The sequence below is a fragment of the Helicoverpa armigera genome, chromosome 2 (genome assembly GCF_030705265.1).
Source record: "Helicoverpa armigera isolate CAAS_96S chromosome 2, ASM3070526v1, whole genome shotgun sequence".
NCBI lineage: Eukaryota > Metazoa > Arthropoda > Insecta > Lepidoptera > Noctuidae > Helicoverpa > Helicoverpa armigera.
The window spans coordinates 6,523,965-6,541,962 of record NC_087121.1 but is presented as its reverse complement, the minus strand read 5'-3'; the positions used below and the strand labels follow the sequence as shown (position 1 = coordinate 6,541,962).

The following is a 17,998-nucleotide window of genomic DNA, read 5'->3' as shown; positions in this document are numbered from 1 at the left end:
CTTATTAGTTTACCTTATCAACAAATTGCAGTCCTTTTGTCGAGTTACCTAATTGATAACTTCAAAAGGTCTTAAACTTTGTTTTTCTTAATAAGAGTCACAGTAGAATTTTGTGTAAAATGTGTTATTTATTTTAAGACCTTTGAATTTCCATTTCAATTAAAAAGCTTCATACACTGTAGGTACGACAATCCAGGGTCAAACAAACTCTCAGTAACTCAACTACATAATATATCTATGTATGTATTAGTTTCGTTTACTTTCTTGAGAACAGACGAGTGTACAAAGTCCGAATAATTAGGCACTTTTCTGATTAGTTATCGAAGGGATAAGGGCATGCTCGGCGCGTGCTAACTATCTGCTTGCCAATATATATGGAACGCTCTATTAAAGAAATAGATATAGGCGTACGTAAACCGAGTGCTTACAGCTGATTTCGTGCCGACTAATCAAAATTGATTGCTCTAAACTGATTGCAGAAATATGTAGAAGTAGATAGGTATCAATTTTTTGCCATGTCGTTAGGTTTGTGTGAGCGTTGATAATGTAGGTGACCAATTACCTAGATGGCAAGGATTGTCCGTATTTGTGTTGTTCCTATTAACTTAAGCGTTTAACGTTTTTATGAGCTTTTAAAAGGCTTATTGTTTTCATAAAAATGTATTTTCACTGATATAAAAAGTTTCAACACTTACATAATTGATATTAACTTAATAAATACCCTGAATACAAAAGTACAACTTTAATAAATTAAGTACTATTAAAATAACATTATTTTGGCAATACTTTTCCAAACCTAAGTAGTTTACAATTTACAAGAAATTGACGCTTAGGTAAATTTAAGGTACTTGGAGCGATTACGCTATTTTATAAATACTATTACTATATTAAGTCTATGAATAAATGTATTCTAGTGTTAAAAGCTAATGACTAGTTTATAGTCGTTTCCTGTATCCGCCGGTGAGGCTGAGCCAGATGTGTCGGGCCCAGGACGTGCGCATGGCGACGCGCTGCTGCTTGGCTTCAGCCTTGAACTGCACCCAGTCGTTGTACTCGCTCGGCCCTCGAGGACCCCATGAGCTCTTGGCCTTGAACGCCTGCTTGATTGTCTGCAAATATCATATAAAGATGTTCAAAGGAAAAGTATAAATAAAATACCGAGCACGACAGAAAGATGAGGAGCGATGCCGTAAGGCAGTTAGTCACCTTCTTGCAAGTCAATTACGAGTGACGGGCATGATCTAAATTCTAAATGATCGATTTCGAGTGAACAGTTATTTGACGCGTCCGTCGAAGATTTTTGATTTCTCACAGAGTGCCAAAGAAAGCGTAACACGGAGTTCAGTAACATTCCTCGTCCCCCAAGTTTGGTGACGCTGGTTTCTCAAGAGATTTTTCGTTATGTCATCTTCGCTAGTCATTTTGTACTCTCTCTCACCATTCTCTGTTCCCTCACACTCATAGCCCAATGGGACGGTAATCCCAAACGACCGGAGAGAGATCAGGCATAAAAAGTAGCAAGTACTAAGGTACGTAAAAATATTTTCATGGACTTCTTGTAAGACGCCATTTAACAACCAGCAATTACAGGCAGTTGCATCACGTTTTTTGCGTCATCCAAATGTAGATATAATTTGATAAACTAAAATAATCGTATTATTTTATGCGGTCCACTGATGATCCTATCTATTTTTATATGCTAAATCATTTTATATGGAGGTCATTATTAAACAGGCAACAGTACACGTTCACAATATTGATATTGAAGGTATAACTCACTTGGATGAAGTTTCCAGTTTTGTTCTTGTACATGGTAAGCGAGATTGAAATCGGCACGAAGAGAATACCAACTATAAGCATCATGTATCCAGACACTGAAAAGAAAAAGAAAAGTTTTATACATTAGTTTATGCCGTAGCCATTCAAACCACCTAAAAACATGAGAAAAACGTAACTGAAGAATTTAAAGCAATACAAAATATTAAAGTTATCCACTAACCATATCCAGCTGTTGGGTAGGTATAGTAACCACCGAACAAGAGAGCTTCATAAGAGGCGAAAGCGTAGATAAACACGGTGATCATCATAGCAGGCATGATGAGACCCCAGCAGAATCTCCAGTAGAAGCCAGTCTTGATGCCCAACATGAACTCGATGTCCACGCACAAGTTCTCCAAACCTGGAAAATTCAATTACATGCCTTAGTTTGAATATTAAGAACTGAGGTCCCGGGATACAAGTTCCTATTTGTGGATTGTTATAGCGTAGCTTCTTTTACATTTCGAAGACATGACGGAGAAAACTATAGTTGGATAAAAGAATTGCTTCTAGAAGTATTATTAGAAGAAAAACCATAAAGTAGGCCTTACCGTAAATCCAGACAACTCCAATAATTTCAGCGATAGCACAGAAGAGAATGAGGAAAGTTCCACCGTAGTAGTCAACCAACTCTAGGATATATTGACCTCCCTGGAAAAGTAATCAAGTTAAACTCTTAGTTGAAAAAAAAGAAAAGTTAAACCTGCTAGTTGTATACTTTTCGCCTGATCAGAATTTAATTGCAATATTTTACAACATGATACATTTAGTATTAGACTGCTCGACTATCAACTTTCGAATAGGTAATCGATATAAAACAGCACTCGTATTATAAAAAAGTGGTAAGATTTTTATTAGGCATCTTTAGAGTTAAGATGGAGACCGAAAAGTATTCAGAAAAGTCTTGACAGAGTTTACTTACAGGTGTGACGTAAATCAGTCCGACGGCGAAACCGATGGTGCAACAGAAAGCAGACATGAAGACGGTACGAATGCGGGGGAAGGCGTCCATCATGACTGTGTTGATAGTGGACAGCAGCGCCACCGCAGACCCCACGCCGAGCACAGACATCATCAGGAAGAACAGCACCGAGAACAACTATAAACAAATAGGTTAATTAGTAGGTTAAATGTAAGAAGTCATGTGGGACCGATCCTGTTGTCGCTGCACAAAGAGATATTTTAAAACGGTCCAGAAGGAACAAAGGTAGGTTTTAGTAAATTATGACTATCCCACTGGCACATTTGATGATTAATCCCAAAAAAATAAAGGAAGAAGAAATTGTAACGCAAAACTACAAAACTAAAAACCATTAGAACAACTGACCTGTGGCAAGAATGTCTTCGAAATAGCATCAGGATAGGAGATGAAGGCGAGACCGGTACCAGCAGAGCCGATCACATCTTTAACCTCCTGGTTCAGCTCAACCGCCAAGTTACCCAAAATACCGAAAATGGTGATTCCGGACAGCAAGCTCGTGAATGTGTCCAACGTCGTTACTATCATAGCATCTCTGAAAAACAACGAATATCTCGTTTTATACTGTGGCTATGACTGACATGTGAATAAGTTTCAGGTTTTACAAGATTTTATGTACTAAGGTATCTAAAATTCGTAATACAATCAGCTTATGTCCTATCCAACAGTGAAGTTATTATTAAATAAACAAAAAGAAGACGTGATGATTCTTACCTGTAAACATTTTGTCTGAAGCCGTTGTAAGAGGAGAACATAATAATAGCTCCGGTGCACACGGACAGAGAGAAGAACACTTGCGTAACGGCGGCATACCACACCTGCGAAAGATTTACAAGAACAGATATTATATTTATGATTGTTTATGTTGTCAGTTCGTTTTGCCTACTTCTTTTTAGCGAGTGAGGTGCAGGTTTAATCATCTAACAGTGTCTGAGTTTTCTCAAATCCGCCTGCCTGATGGCCTTTGACGTGAAACTATAACAATGACTGCTGCAGAGTACTATTCGGGGACGCTAGCGTTACGTGCCTTCCGAGGCACGGGGATGTAATTCTGCCAATTTACAGACTCCGGGCTGCTTTATGAAAGTTTCTAAAACCCACAAAGCGATTTCAGCCCAACCCGTTAATCGAACCCCTACTAGACCAACGAAGCAGTCAGTTCGATCTGTAATAATAAAATTAGACAAAAAGTACTTACATCCAGTTCAATAAGTTTGTCCCATTGTGGAGTCAAAAAGAAAAGAATACCGTCGCCCGCTCCAGGGAGGATCACAGTGCTGAAATTAAACAAAGTTAAATTTCAGCAGGACTCCAATTATTTATTGTGTGTCATCTAATGTATAATGTCATGTAAAATAATTTCTTGATATATTGTTTTCTATTATGCATCAATTTAGTGTTGAAAAAAGTGAAGTTTAAAAGGATATGTCGTTTTTTTATTCGCCTTTTCACTTTACGTGTCTGTAGGTGATGTGGTAAGTATTAGTTTTCAAGGAAGTGTATTAAAGTATATCTTACGTGATGAGCAGAACAATCATGACGACATAAGGGAAGAGAGCTAGGAAGTAGGCGGCCTTGCCGGAGCTCTTGACACCACGAGCGACAATCACGAAGATCACGAACCAAGCGCCTGCCAGGCACAGCACCAAGTGCCATACGGGGAGACCTGAAGGACGAAATATAATATATAATGTTTGTATTATGTATGGACGTTTCTTCCTATTTCACGTAGATACTACAGGACGAATTTTAATGAAACTTAGCAGTAGTAGGTACTGCTTACACAACAAAATAAGATAAAGGCTTTTTATTTTATATAGTCTTATTAGCTCTGGAAGCGGGTAGGTAGTTAGTATATATACCTACTACATGCCAATACGTTCTTATCTCGACGCATTTTTACATACATGCACCTTTAAAAAGAAAAGTAAAGGTATTTTAATGAAGAAGAGAAATAATTTGGACCGAATAAAGGAGATGTACATTACGAGCATATAATTATTTTACTTACCAAGTCCACCCTCGATACCATCTTTTTGCTGTAGAACTGTTTTTCTAGAAACAAAAAAAATCTTCTTTAAAACAAAGTAAATCGCATGTTTTATACAGAAAACAGTATTTTAACTGTAGCAGTTCGGATATCAAAGAAATATGACATTTACAAAGGATCTTCGCTAAATCGAAGTGTGGATACATAAACAAGTATATATATATAGGGAAACAAAGGGATCGATAATCTGATAACTCGATGTATAGGAAAAGGATAGTCAATACAAAATGTCGAGTGCTATCTTATCTAAAAATATATGGGACTGACATTGTTAAAGCTGGATTACGTAGTGTACTTCAGTGCCAAATACCATATATCAATAATAAGAAAATAATTACAGGAAATAAAGTTCAGCACTGCTGGTGGCGTTTTCTGTGACTACGCCAACCTCTTGGCTGGGGTCGGACGGTACGCAATCATCCCACTCGGGCTGACAGATTCCCCACGGTAGAGTGGCCTGGAAGCTCATAGCCAGGTAGAACAGGCACAGCGCGACGATTGACACGTAGTACGACAGGATGTACCCACAACCCAGAGCGGTGGCATACCCCGTGCCTGGAATAAAGAAAGATCAATGAGATGACATAAATCATAGTTTCGAAAATGTGTTTTGTTTTATTTAAAACCAGGAACTCGCCCCGGCTTCGAACTAGATTGCCCCACTACGTATTTAATATATTTTATTATACAATAAATAAACCTTCCTCTTCAATCACTCTATCTATTAAAAAAACCCCATGAAAATCGGTTGCGTAGTTCTGAAGATTTAAGCATACAAAGGGATATAGGGACAGAAAAGCGACTTTGTTTATACTATGTACTTGATGATCATACCTTTCATGGCTGGTGATAAAGACCAGACTTTAACTGAATTCCTGGAACTGAACTGTCCTAAGGCGCATTCGAGGTAGTACATAGGTTTTCCGATAAGTAGCAGTACAATGACGTAGGGGATGAGAAAAGCGCCGCCTCCGTTCTGGTAGGCGATGAAGGGGAACCGCCACACGTTGCCGAGACCGACTGACGTGGCGATACATGACATGAGGAACTCGAGCTGGTTGTCCCACACTGCGCGCTCGGGCACGGCGGTTTCAGGATCGACCTGGAAATAATATGTAACAGTAAGTACATAAATCAGGAAAAAAGGTTCTATAAAAATATATTAAACACTTAATACCTAATTAGACAAACAGTATTGTAGTACTTAACTAAGTACCTAATTAACATTTGCCGGGGTGACCGTTTTTATTGTTAGTACCTAACTAGGAACTTCTCTCATCGGTGTTTACAGTTTAAGCTGTGGATTATTTTTATCTTAATTGTGTTTAAAAGACTTTGCTTAGACTCTTATTAAATACATTGTTTGTTTTGATGTTATTATTAGTCTACGTGAGTAAGGTGCTTCACCCTGTTATTGGTCATCCTAAAGAATGCATAAAGATAATAAATGTGTAGGACTCATTTGTTATCTTCCAACGTAAACAAAGGAAACGTTGTTAAAAACCAATCCCAACGTGTTACTTTTCAGTTTTGCGAAGGATAATGACTAAGTCTCGAGTAAGTAATAAAATTAAAAATCTGGCATAACCTAGCCGCGAATCAATGTTTACTTCACAATAATGTTCATAGTCTTTCTCATACATATAATGATCATCAGCAGCAGGTGTTTAAAAAGACTAGCGATTTTTTATTAATTGTTTGATTACCGATACAAACCCTAAAAATCGGCAGTGGTAGTTTTAAGACTTCTAAAACCTTAATAAACCGTTTCTTAACGCAAAAAGAACTGGCTACGCATCACTCACTTTTTTCTCATTGTTTCCGCTGACCCCATTAACTGGGGCTTTCTCGGTCAATGGCGGGATCGGCAGTGCTCCGACCCCCACGCGTGAGCCCTGCCCCGGATCCTCCGACGACAGGTCGAAGCCTTCATTGTTTTCGCCACTCTGAAATCACATAAGAATAAACGTTAACTTTCGTTATTTACACAAACTGGTAATTTTTTCAACGTAAACATAAATCTATATTTACATAAAAAAGAAACTTAAAACTAATAAAGGACGGTAAAAAATTTGTCTTCATCGCTGTCACCCAACTGTCACTGTACTCAATAGAAAATTATAAAATAATAATGAATTATTTGTAATCTGAAATTATCTCTGATTGCATTCTAAGCGGACTATGCGAATTTATCCGGACCTATGTAATTGCGCATGTTTGATAGAATTTGATAAGTCGATGTTTCTTTAGATATACATATACGAGTATTATCATCAACTTAAGATCGGCCTAAGTGTAAATTGGACAAAAGGGGATTAAGTAAAGTCTGTTGGATACACAGTGCTTAAGAAAATTGCCAAGCATGCCAAAAACCCACAATTAGATTACTTCTGACCATAGTTCTCAAAAGTTTGGTGCCTACTGTCATTCTAGAAACTTCTATCCCTATCTACATTTTGTAGGTAAATGTTAAAACCTCAAAGGTTTCTATAAAAAATACAACATTCGCACCAAAAATGTCCTTTTAGACGTAGAAAATTATCAATCATTTGTTTTTAAAGTCATGCAAATTAGGTGAAATCTAAATATATAAAACTCAAAGGTGACTGACTGACTGACTGACATAGTGATCTATCAACGCACAGCTGAAACCACTGGACGGATCGAGCTGAAATTTGGCATGCAGGTAGATGTTATGACGTAGGCATCCGCTAAGAAAGGATTTTGATCAATTCTACCCCCAAGGGGATAAAATAGGGGATGAAAGTTTGTATGAAACTTGCCCACGCAGACGAAGTTGCGGGCAACAGCTAGTGAAAAGTATAAATACCTAAGGACATAATTTCAAAGATAGGATTACTTAATTAATACGTTGTACTTAAATGATAATAGTGCATTTCGATAAATGCAGTAAGTTTGCCATTACAGTCGAATCGGTTCTGAATCTCTCACCATAGAATCGGGCGTCAATCAGCCGTCAGTTACTGCTAATTAACGAAAAAAGCTGGTGTTAGGTCAGTAACTTTAATCATTCGATTATTTATTATTTATTGACACGTTTTAATCTAGCGATTTCGTATCTTCACGTGTGCTTTAGTGCAAACGTATAGATACGCGACACAGCTAAGTGCTAATTATTATATTATTTGCTTGTTACCACTAGCAACAAAAAAAATCCAATCGATAGGCGATTTGTAAATTAAGTAATCATTACGAACATGATTCTAATAAAATGATCTGTTTAGCTTACTAATGATTCAAAGATAGGAATGTTGGAAGATAAAAAGTATGACGTTGAATCAGATATTGGACCTATCGAAGTACCTAAACTGAATTGAATTAATTAACACGACCTCATTGATTTCATTCTATTCAATGCAGCATTTCAAGAACAACTTTTAATAACACGAATAATTTCCATGTTTTTATATCTTGCTGACTACCAAACAGTACGATAACAGCGACCTCGCTTTTCAAATGTAAGTTACCGCTGGTTCGCGTTCTATATTGGACAAAGTAATTACAATATAATGATAGTACTTTGAGCTATGAATTATTGGTTCACATACATTTGGTACATTAGATTAATTATGTTTCACTATGGGACTGGTATCTATGTAGGTAGATGTTGCAGCCGTCCGGTTAAAATAATGGCGTTGTTTAGTAAAACGGCTAGGTGTTTCATTGAATGTCTATTTTAACCAATTCTCTGTGACATAGGTATATATGATACCTTTCCCATTGGGGGGAGGTATGAAGGGCTTGCCGTAAGGCGGGAACCGCCGATGGGGGACTGGACGCCATAGATTCCCACACCCTTCCACTCAGGCGAGGTTGGAGTGCCGCTGGGCCTTTTTAGTGGGTATACCGGGAACGTCTTTACCGGGGAGTCCCACATAGCCCTCTCCCGTCCCCCGACGGGAAGGGGATGAATTTTTAGCCCAGCAACAACAAAAAAAGGTGTATAAGTATTGATACGTATCCTAATGATCCAGAGACTATATTTCAGAAGCAAAGTACGCTAAAACTTATGCTTTTGTAGATGAACTAAGGAAACAGATAACTCCTTACGTGGAATTAAGTATATATATCAATTATTATATTATCGATGTTAACGATATTTTATTGGTTTCTGTGAAAAAACATTTAAGGAAAATCCCTACAGCGATTGCCCATCAGTTCGATATTTTTTAGTGCGGAAAGTCGGTGCAAAACTCGTACTGTTTCCCTTCTGAAATAAAAACCGGCCAAGAGCGAATAGGATTTGTTCATGAGGGGTTCCGTATCTATAAAATTGGCAAAAAATCTGCGCAGGAAAAAATATAGCACGATATTTGAACACTAGAGTTACCTGATGATTTTTTTAACGAATTGAATCAGATCCATTTAGTTGTTAAGCAGCGAAATATTGCCACGTGTCAGATGTCCTATGATCATAAATGCGTTATCTAATTATTCATAAAAACATTGCCGATGATTTCATATCTTCAGATAATTCATAATCTAATCCTTGTCATTATTTATGAGATTAAGATAGCAAGATATATGGTAATAAAATAAATGATTCTAATATGGATAACGTATTTTATGTGTAATTGTTTTTTTTTTTTTTTTTTTTATTATAAACAATTGTATTAAACTAAGTGAAGTGACGTTTAATGCTACTACGGCCTAGGTACATTTATTCATCCCCACCGAGGGTGTCTCCACGTTGTCGTCGTGGTGGGGCTTGCGTGCCTCTATGATCCTGAAGCTCTGCCGGTAGAGATACTCATGCCGGAAAGGTTCAGGGGAGAGGCCAGACAAAGAGGGACCCAGGGAGGGGCCGCTCTTGCAGAGTCGACGCTCGTGGACCTAGCAAGGATGCGGCCACACCCGCAGAGGTGCAGGCGCACCGAAGCGGCGCTCGTTTGTCTCCTCGTTTATCGAAGAGCAAACCGTTCGGCGGGTCTGCTGAGCCGGGATGGCCGGACAGCAGACGAAGGCATGTCTAATGCCGCCGTCGAGGGCTTGGCTTAACCGCCCGGCCCAGAGGATGGACACCTCTAAGATAAAAAACCACCTAATCCCAAGTTTCGGGAGCGCGGCGAGGGGATGAATGGCCGTGGGGGTCACGGTCGTTAGCGCTCCCACCTGTTGGGGCCGGCCGCCCCCAACAGTATGTAGGCTTGCCCGGTATGAGGCCACTGCCGGGAAGGACGTATTTATGCTCTCATGATCGTGGGATTTAATATGGAAAAATTCTTAAAACCAAAACATAAAGGGAAAGGTAGTAGTGAGGGTGAAAAAGTACCTCGAGTACTAGTAGAAAGCGTGGGGATATTGTCGGACTCCGACAACGAAAGCCTCATGAGCACGGCGAGCGCAACGAGCATCAGCTCATCTCGCAAGCTTAAGCGCCCAAGACCAGGCGCTGACTCAGGATCGGACTCGGCCCTGAGCGAAGTATCGGTGCCGGCCTCCAAAGCCGGTGCCAAAAAGGAAACAAAGAGGGGTAGGCCAGCTACAACCGGCAAATATGTTGGTATTGGCCTGGCCCGAAGGGAGGCTGCGGCTGCTCAGAAGGCAGCAGTAGCCGCCGAAAAGCAGGCGGAAGACGAGCAGCAAATTGCTGCTCTTACGAGAAGAGTAGCAGGAGGTAGGGTCAACCGGCTTTCGGAGTCGTTGTCTGCCGCCTCAGAGGTGATCGTGGAACCAGAAGAGCTGCCTGCCACAGATCTCAACAGACGAATGATGGACGCCGTAGCGGCCATCCAAAGGGTGGGGAAAGTCTCAAAGGGACTCAGTGGCGTCTGCAAAAAGGCACTTAAAGAGGCTGTAGCCTCGATACAGGAGAGTGCTGAGGCCCTCCTCACCCGTACGACAAACGAAGAGGCAGCATTGTTACGGGCACAAAATGCTAAACTAGCTGCTCAAATGGCGGAGCTCCGTAAGGAGCATGAGGAGTTCAAGGCGGAAATGGCAAATTTTCGTCGTGAGCACCTCAGAAGGGAGGTGGGTTTGCCTCATCTGCAATTACAGACGCTGCCAGAACCACAGCCCACAAAGCAGCAGCCTCCCCAAGAGTCGGAGTTGGCTGGCTTGATGCGCCAGATGGCGAGTTTTAACGCTCGATTCTCGGTTCTGGAGGGCAGAATCTTGCGGCCTCCTCTTGCTTCTGATGAACGCAGATCCCCGGCGCCGTCATTCGCGGCAAAAGCCGCAGCACCCCGTGTTCAACATGAGGCCCAGACGGCTACGGCAACCCCGGGGGTGATACCGCCAAATCGAAAGGGGAAGAAAAAGGCGAAGATTACTGAAAAGTCGGGTAACGGGGCTCCCTCTGGAGTGACGCTAACACAAGCGACTCGCCCAATATCGTCGAGCTCCACAACGAATGAGGTGGAATGGACGACGGTTCGAAGAGGACGTCGGAAGGAAAACACCCGCCGCAAGGCTAAGCCAACAGATTCTGCGGCGAAAAAACAGGCTGTGAGGCTACGTGCCCCTCGTTCGACGGCGGTGGTCCTTACACTACAGCCTGGGGCGGAGGAGCGGGGTCTCACATATGCTGAGGTGCTAACACGGGCGAAAGCGAACATCTCGCTAAGTGACCTCGGCATTTCGGGCATCCGGTGCAAAACAACCACAACCGGTGCCCGACTACTGGAAATCTCCGGTGCCACTAGTGGCCCTAAAGCTGATGCCCTTGCTGAAAAACTTAGGGCTTCACTCGGACAGGAAGACGTCCGAGTTTCCAGGCCCACGAAGTGTGCAGACTTACTCATTTCGGGCCTGGACGACTCTGTCACCACGGACGAGGTTGCCGGGGCCATCTCAAAGGCCGGAAACTGTCTGCCAGAGCAAATAAAGGCGGGAACTATTAGAAGAGGAGCCCTTGGCCTAGGGAAAGTACTGGTAAGCTGCCCCGTAGCGGCAGCCAACAGGATTTCCAATGGAAGAAGATTGATTGTGGGTTGGGTCTCAGCACAGGTTTCGCTTATGGCACCTAAGCCTTTTCGTTGTTACCGTTGCCTGGAAGAGGGACATGTGGGAGTACAGTGTACCGCGGGGGTCGACCGCAGTCAGCTTTGTTTCCGCTGCGGCCAACTTGGGCACAAGGCAGCCTCCTGCACAGCCAATCCTCACTGCGTACTCTGTGCAGCATCCGGCAAACCAGCCGACCATCAGACTGGGGCAAAGGTCTGCGCGAGGCCCAAGCCAAACAAGAGAGGAACATCACGGGTCACTACCACACAGTCGGTTCATCCGCCGGCTAGTAGTAACTCAGATAACTCGCAGATGGAAACAATTGGTCCCTCACAGCCGGTTCACCCATCGGCTGCGGTACTGGATCCATCGACGCTCGAGGAGGTTACCATGGACACACAATAATGGCCCTAAGTCGTAGATTCCTCCAAGCAAACATCAACCACTGCGCCAGGGCTCAGGATCTATTGCTCCAGAGCATGGCGGAGTGGATGATCGACGTCGCAGTCGTCGCCGAGCCGTATTATGTGCCACCTAGGGATGACTGGGTGTGCGACAGCAACAGTTCAGTGGCGCTCATAGCAAGAATTGCTGTGGACACCCCATCCTTTGAGGTCGTCACCCGGGGGCGGGGCTATGTCACAGCAGTATGGGGTGAATTATTGATCGCGGGGGTGTACTTTGCCCCCAGCCTTTCTCTCGCCGACCTCGAGGTGATCATGCTAGAGTTAAGCACGGTTATAAGTCGTAGTCGTCCACGGCCCGTTCTCGTTTTGGGGGACTTCAATGCAAAGTCTACTGCCTGGGGTTCCCCGGCTACAAATGTGCGGGGAGAGTTAATAGAGGAGTGGGCAGTCGAGCAAGACCTGCTTCTCCTGAACCGGGGTTGCGTGCAGACGTGCGTGCGACAATTGGGTGGGTCTATAGTAGACCTCACTTTCGCAAGCCCTGTGCTCGCTTGCCGCGTCCAGGGCTGGCACGTGTTGGAGGGGGTGGAGACGCTGTCTGATCATAGGTACATCCGTTTCAGTATCTCCACTCATACCTCAAGCGGGCCGGTTCAAGCTGCCCCGGTGGGCACTGGAGAGGGCCCGCGCTGGGCACTTAAACGGCTGGATCGAGAGGCTCTCGTGGAAGCCGCTATTGTGCAGGCCTGGCTAGACCATCCGGACAGGCCTGCTAACATCGAAGAAGAAGCGGAGTGGTTACAGGAGAGTATGTCGCAGATTTGCGACAGTGCTATGCCACGAGTCCATCCCACACCATCCAGGCGCCAGGTATACTGGTGGTCACAGGAGATTGCACAGCTGCGCATCACATGTGTGGAAGTGCGCCGCCAATATGCCAGGTACCGAAGAAGACGCCGTCGCCCCTTTACAGCGACGGCCGAAGAGGCGGAACTCTACGAGGCCTACAGGGAGGCAAAGAGCGCTCTCCAGCTGGCCATCGGGAAGGCCAAAGCAGAGGCTCAAAGGGAACTACTGGCGACACTAGATCGTGACCCTTGGGGTCGCCCCTACCGTATGGTCAGGGGTAAGTTGCGCCAGTGGGCTCCCCCACTGTCCCAGACTCTGCAGCCACAACTTTTGGAGGATGTGGTTAGCGCTCTATTCCCCCTGAGACCGGAGCATAACCCACCCGCCATGGTTCCGCCTTGGAGCATGCTCAACGCAGAGGTCGACGACGACGACGTGCCCGAAGTGACCCAGGTAGAGTTGAGAGTGGCGGTCGCTCGTATCAAAAACACCGCCCCAGGGCCCGATGGCATTCCAGGCCGAGTATGGGCTCTGGCCATAAAGGCTCTCGGGCCCCGACTTGCAGGACTCTTGAGCGCATGTCTGCAGCAGGGTCAGTTTCCCCACCAGTGGAAGGTCGGAAAGCTGGTCCTGCTCAAGAAGGAGGGACGCCCCGCAGACTCACCATCTGCCTACAGGCCCATTGTGTTGCTGAATGAGGTGGGAAAAATCTTTGAGCGAATCATCGCCGACCGCCTTATTCAGCACATGACCGGAGAAGGGCCAGATCTGGCGGACAACCAGTACGGTTTCCGTAAGGGGCGGTCAACAGTCGATGCGATCATGCGCGTGAGGGTCCTGGCGGAGGAAGCAGTCGCCCGGGGCGAGGTGGTCTTGGCGGTGTCGCTCGACATCGCCAACGCGTTCAACACCCTGCCCTGGAATACCATAAAGGAGGCGCTCCGTTTTCATGGAGTGCCAGGGTACCTCCGTCGCATAATCGGGGCCTATTTGTCAGAAAGAGCTGTGGTGTACCCGGGTCGAGAAGGATGGGGTCGTCGAGAGATGACGTGCGGTGTTCCTCAGGGGTCGGTTCTCGGCCCTCTCCTGTGGAACACTGGATACGATTGGGTCCTGCGCGGTGCGCTTCTCCACGGCGTCAGCGTGATATGCTACGCTGACGACACGCTAGTAACAGCACGTGGGAAGACGTACCGACAGGCGGCCATTCGGGCCACAGCCAGTGTCGCGCAGGTCGTGGGAAGGATCCGGCGTCTTGGCCTCGAGGTGGCCTTGCACAAGTCTGAGGCCCTCTGCTTCCATGGGCCGAGGAAGAAGCCACCTCCGGGGTCTAGCATCGTAGTAGGAGGGGTCACCATCGCTGTCGAATCGACGATGAAATACCTCGGTCTCGTTCTCGACAGTCGGTGGGACTTCGGGCCGCATTTCCAACGTCTTGCTCCCCGATTGTTGGCCGCAGCTTCCGCGCTCTCACGCCTGCTGCCCAACCTCAGGGGACCCAATACCTCCTGCCGGAGGCTCTATATGGGGGTCGTGCGGGCGATGGCGCTCTACGCCGCGCCAGTGTGGGCGAACACCCTGACGGCCCGCAATCTTGCAGTGCTGCGAAGACCTCAGCGAGCGATGGCCATCAGGGTCATAAGGGGATACCGTACGATCTCCTTTGAAGCGGCATGCCTCCTAGCCGGATCCCCACCATGGGACCTAGACGGGAAAGTCCTCGCGTCACTCTATACATGGCGCGAGGAAGCAGTGCAGCGGGGTGAGTGCCTCGTGCCTCGACAAGTTGAGGCGCGCAGGGCAGAGCTCCGCCAGGTGTTAATGGTGGAATGGGAGCAGCGACTTGCGCGACCCACGGCAGGGCACGCCGTTGTCGCGGCAATCAGGCCCGTTATGAAGGAGTGGCTGGAGAGAAGCCACGGCGCCCTCAGCTTCCGCCTGACACAGGTTCTTACCGGGCATGGGTGTTTCGGAAAGTTCCTGTGTCGCATAGGCCGGGAGCCCACGCCCGAATGCCACCACTGTGGGATTTGCAGCGAGGACTCGGCGCTGCACACGTTGGTGGAATGCCCAGCATGGGCAACGCAGCGCCGTAACCTAGCGGCAGCGGTAGATGCTGCGGGAAGTCTTTCGCTGCCGGCTGTCGTGTCCTGCATGGTCGGCAGCGAAGAAGGGTGGAACGCCGTCGCCTCCTTTTGTGAGGATGTGATGGTTTTAAAGGAGGCGGCGGAAAGGGAGAGAGAAACTGCTTCCTCTCTCCCCGCCCGCAGCAGACGTGGTGGGCGTCGCAGGGTGGCTGATCTCCGGCCACCATAGGGCGCGGCCTGCGGGCGACAGACTAGGGGCGTCTGTCGTCCGACCAGGAACAGGCCTCGAGACGGTGGCGTTGTGTTGCGCGCGCCTCTCTTAGTGGAGTTTGCTGTGGCCGCTGGGTGACGGCCACAGAGGTTGACGGGGCCCGCCTTTGAACATCTGGCGGGCCAATACCTGTCGGGGGTGCGGAAGAATGCTTTGGCGATACCCGTGCCCTCGACAATAGGTAATAGAAGGCAACACTGGGTGGGTTTTTAGCCGGTAAGAGTCCGGCACACCCCCTCCACCGACCCCAGGTGGAGGGAAGTCCATGAGGATTTTCCCCCTGCCAAAAAAAAAAAAAAAAAGGTACATTTATTCATTACCTAGGTAGACTCTCTTAGGTACCTAAATAATTTAGAAATTCCACCAATGGAATATGAACTTTAGAGCTGCTAGAATACATTTCTCTTTCAATATTTCTTATATTATCAACTGATATAGATTGATCAAATTAATAAGACATTTAATTATCATAAACAGGATCTTATTAACGCGTGCTGTTTCACGAGTTTTTATTAGTAAGTAGGTAATATCTCTATCATATTACCCATTTACATCAAAATTGTTTACGTCAAGATAAGTAAATATTGATCCTTTAGTGGTAATTAACAATGATAAAAAAGTCAGGTGATTAATTTTTGTCAAGGATCTGAATACACATCAAATAATTTATTCGTAATAAGGAAAAGAAAGACAAATTATTGCAACTTTGCAAGCGTCACTAGAATATCACGTGTCTGTTATCTATTATTGTCCTTCAAATGCCAACAATGTTTAGGGCCCTTAAATTAAAAGCTAGCCTCTTAACTCGAGGAACCCCGAAGGGTCAAATATTTGGTTTAGAAAGGCAACAAAATTAGACTGTGTGTACTTACAATGTTATTATTTTCGATTAACAAGTAATTAAGTTTTCAGTACCTATACGAATTTCGAAAGAAACACCTTTCTGCTTGAAACTGGCGTATATAGCAATACGTCAAAATTGCTTGAATCATCAAAGTTAGGTAATCATTAACTTTTGCTTATTTTTATGCCTGCAGATTATGCATCACCGTCATCAAAACTGTTTATGGAAGCAATAAATATTTTTTTCAATAATTTATCGAATATCTAATAAGATTATAAATTATAACGAACTAAGGATTTGGCATCACTTTAATAACTATGATTTACAATTATGGATTACTAATTATCAAATTGTAGAGTCACTATTATTTAAAGTTCTTACAGCTGAAAACAGTTACATATAATATTTACAATGTAGGTAGGTATATAATTTGAAAGTTTTTACAGAATTTTAAGTTTGGGATAGTTATAAATTACTTATCAATCTTCAGTTATAGTTTTAGTTAATTAAAAAGTTGCCAAAGGGGAAAAATGCATACAAGTCCGAACCAAAACAAAGGTACCTATTTCTTTTTAACTCTTACTTTGAGTTAGGTAAACACTAAACTCGCCCGGAACTCACATAGGTAGGTATAATATAAATATTGACCGATAAAGTAATGAAACGAAAGTTTGGAACCAATGACTCACCTAGCATAACACGCATATAATCTAAGTTTTTAAGGGTTTTGTGACTGAAAAGTATTTTTTTTAGTTAAAGAAGAGTATATCGCTTTGATACTCTATTTAGCATAAACTACTTGTTTCTATACTGACTATAACCAAGGAAAACTATTTCTGTTTAGTGGACGATAACAATAGGTATAGGAAGAATAAGCAATACAACATAAATAGTGCATTATGTTAAATAGTTGTAACAAGTTTTCTTTAAATATGTGTACTGTACCTATAAGCACATTCCTTCTGCACGTGAATCCTACAACAATGTCTATACTTAGGTAACAAGTTGTACTTATTTAGGACACAGCAGTGATACAAAAAGTTTTCCGCACAGACCGTTGGATTTGACCGTGGCAATGAAAGTCATTACCAAGGCTATGTTCAATTGCGCATGCATACGTTATTATCGAGTGACTTTCATGTAGGTAGAACGCGTTTAAACGTGTATTCACTTCTAATAGAGCTGTATTAACGACGTTCCTATTTACTGCGAGGATTTACACCTTTCCAATGTAAGTACACATATGTCAACGAATCTGTTTAGGTACTATTGAAGCCGTGATGTGTCCTCGAACATATTTACATTGTGTATCATTCACCTTACTTTGTTTCCCGGTAAATTACAAAGTGACCGCTGAAAGGGTTGGCCACATATCTACTTATATCTATGTTTTGCCAACATATTGTTCGCTATTCATTATCTTTGTTATTGTTTATGATAGAAAATGGAGGTTTTATAAAAAAAGTTATTACAGGATGGCAATAATTGATATCAAAAATGAATTGTGTTTTTTTTTATATTAATTCACTTTTAATGAGTATACGGACAAAAACCTTGTAAAAACGTGTCATTATAGCAATAAAACTTTACCTTGGTTTATTACAGAGACAGTCCAAAATTTAATTTTATTCCACTAATCACCAAAACACTTTAATAAAATATTTTTTTAAATACCTGAAATTTGGTCACTTCAGGTGAGCTGAAATCCAAAGGCTGTCAAGAAC

General features: G+C 43.8%; 2 protein-coding genes across 3 annotated transcripts in view; one reads left to right on the top strand and one right to left on the bottom strand.

Moving 5' to 3' along the window:
• Positions 1-641: 641 nt before the first annotated feature.
• The window catches only part of LOC110376109 (sodium-dependent nutrient amino acid transporter 1), a 17,543-nt gene continuing 186 nt past the window's right edge, over positions 642-17,998 (bottom strand). The window contains exons 1-14 of one of the 2 annotated variants that reach the window (XM_049844085.2): positions 6,879-6,944; positions 6,653-6,793; positions 5,682-5,949; positions 5,186-5,402; positions 4,809-4,852; positions 4,316-4,463; positions 3,996-4,074; positions 3,512-3,615; positions 3,146-3,332; positions 2,741-2,917; positions 2,370-2,469; positions 2,000-2,179; positions 1,780-1,874; positions 642-1,109 (exon numbers count right to left, since the gene is read on the bottom strand). In XM_049844085.2, the coding sequence (XP_049700042.1) occupies positions 936-1,109; positions 1,780-1,874; positions 2,000-2,179; positions 2,370-2,469; positions 2,741-2,917; positions 3,146-3,332; positions 3,512-3,615; positions 3,996-4,074; positions 4,316-4,463; positions 4,809-4,852; positions 5,186-5,402; positions 5,682-5,949; positions 6,653-6,793; positions 6,879-6,929 (1,965 nt within the window). In that variant the 5' untranslated portion in view covers positions 6,930-6,944 and the 3' untranslated portion in view covers positions 642-935. Of the gene's footprint in view, positions 1,110-1,779; positions 1,875-1,999; positions 2,180-2,369; positions 2,470-2,740; positions 2,918-3,145; positions 3,333-3,511; positions 3,616-3,995; positions 4,075-4,315; positions 4,464-4,808; positions 4,853-5,185; positions 5,403-5,681; positions 5,950-6,652; positions 6,794-6,878; positions 6,945-17,998 lie in introns of those variants that run through there. The other variant, XM_021334476.3, reaches the window with a different exon arrangement.
• LOC110376186 (carboxypeptidase B1) overlaps positions 17,399-17,998 on the top strand; it is an 18,261-nt gene continuing 17,661 nt past the window's right edge. Inside the window, exon 1 of the mRNA XM_049844086.2 lies at positions 17,399-17,505. The gene's annotated coding sequence lies outside the window, so the exon portion shown is untranslated. The remainder of the gene's footprint in view (positions 17,506-17,998) is intronic.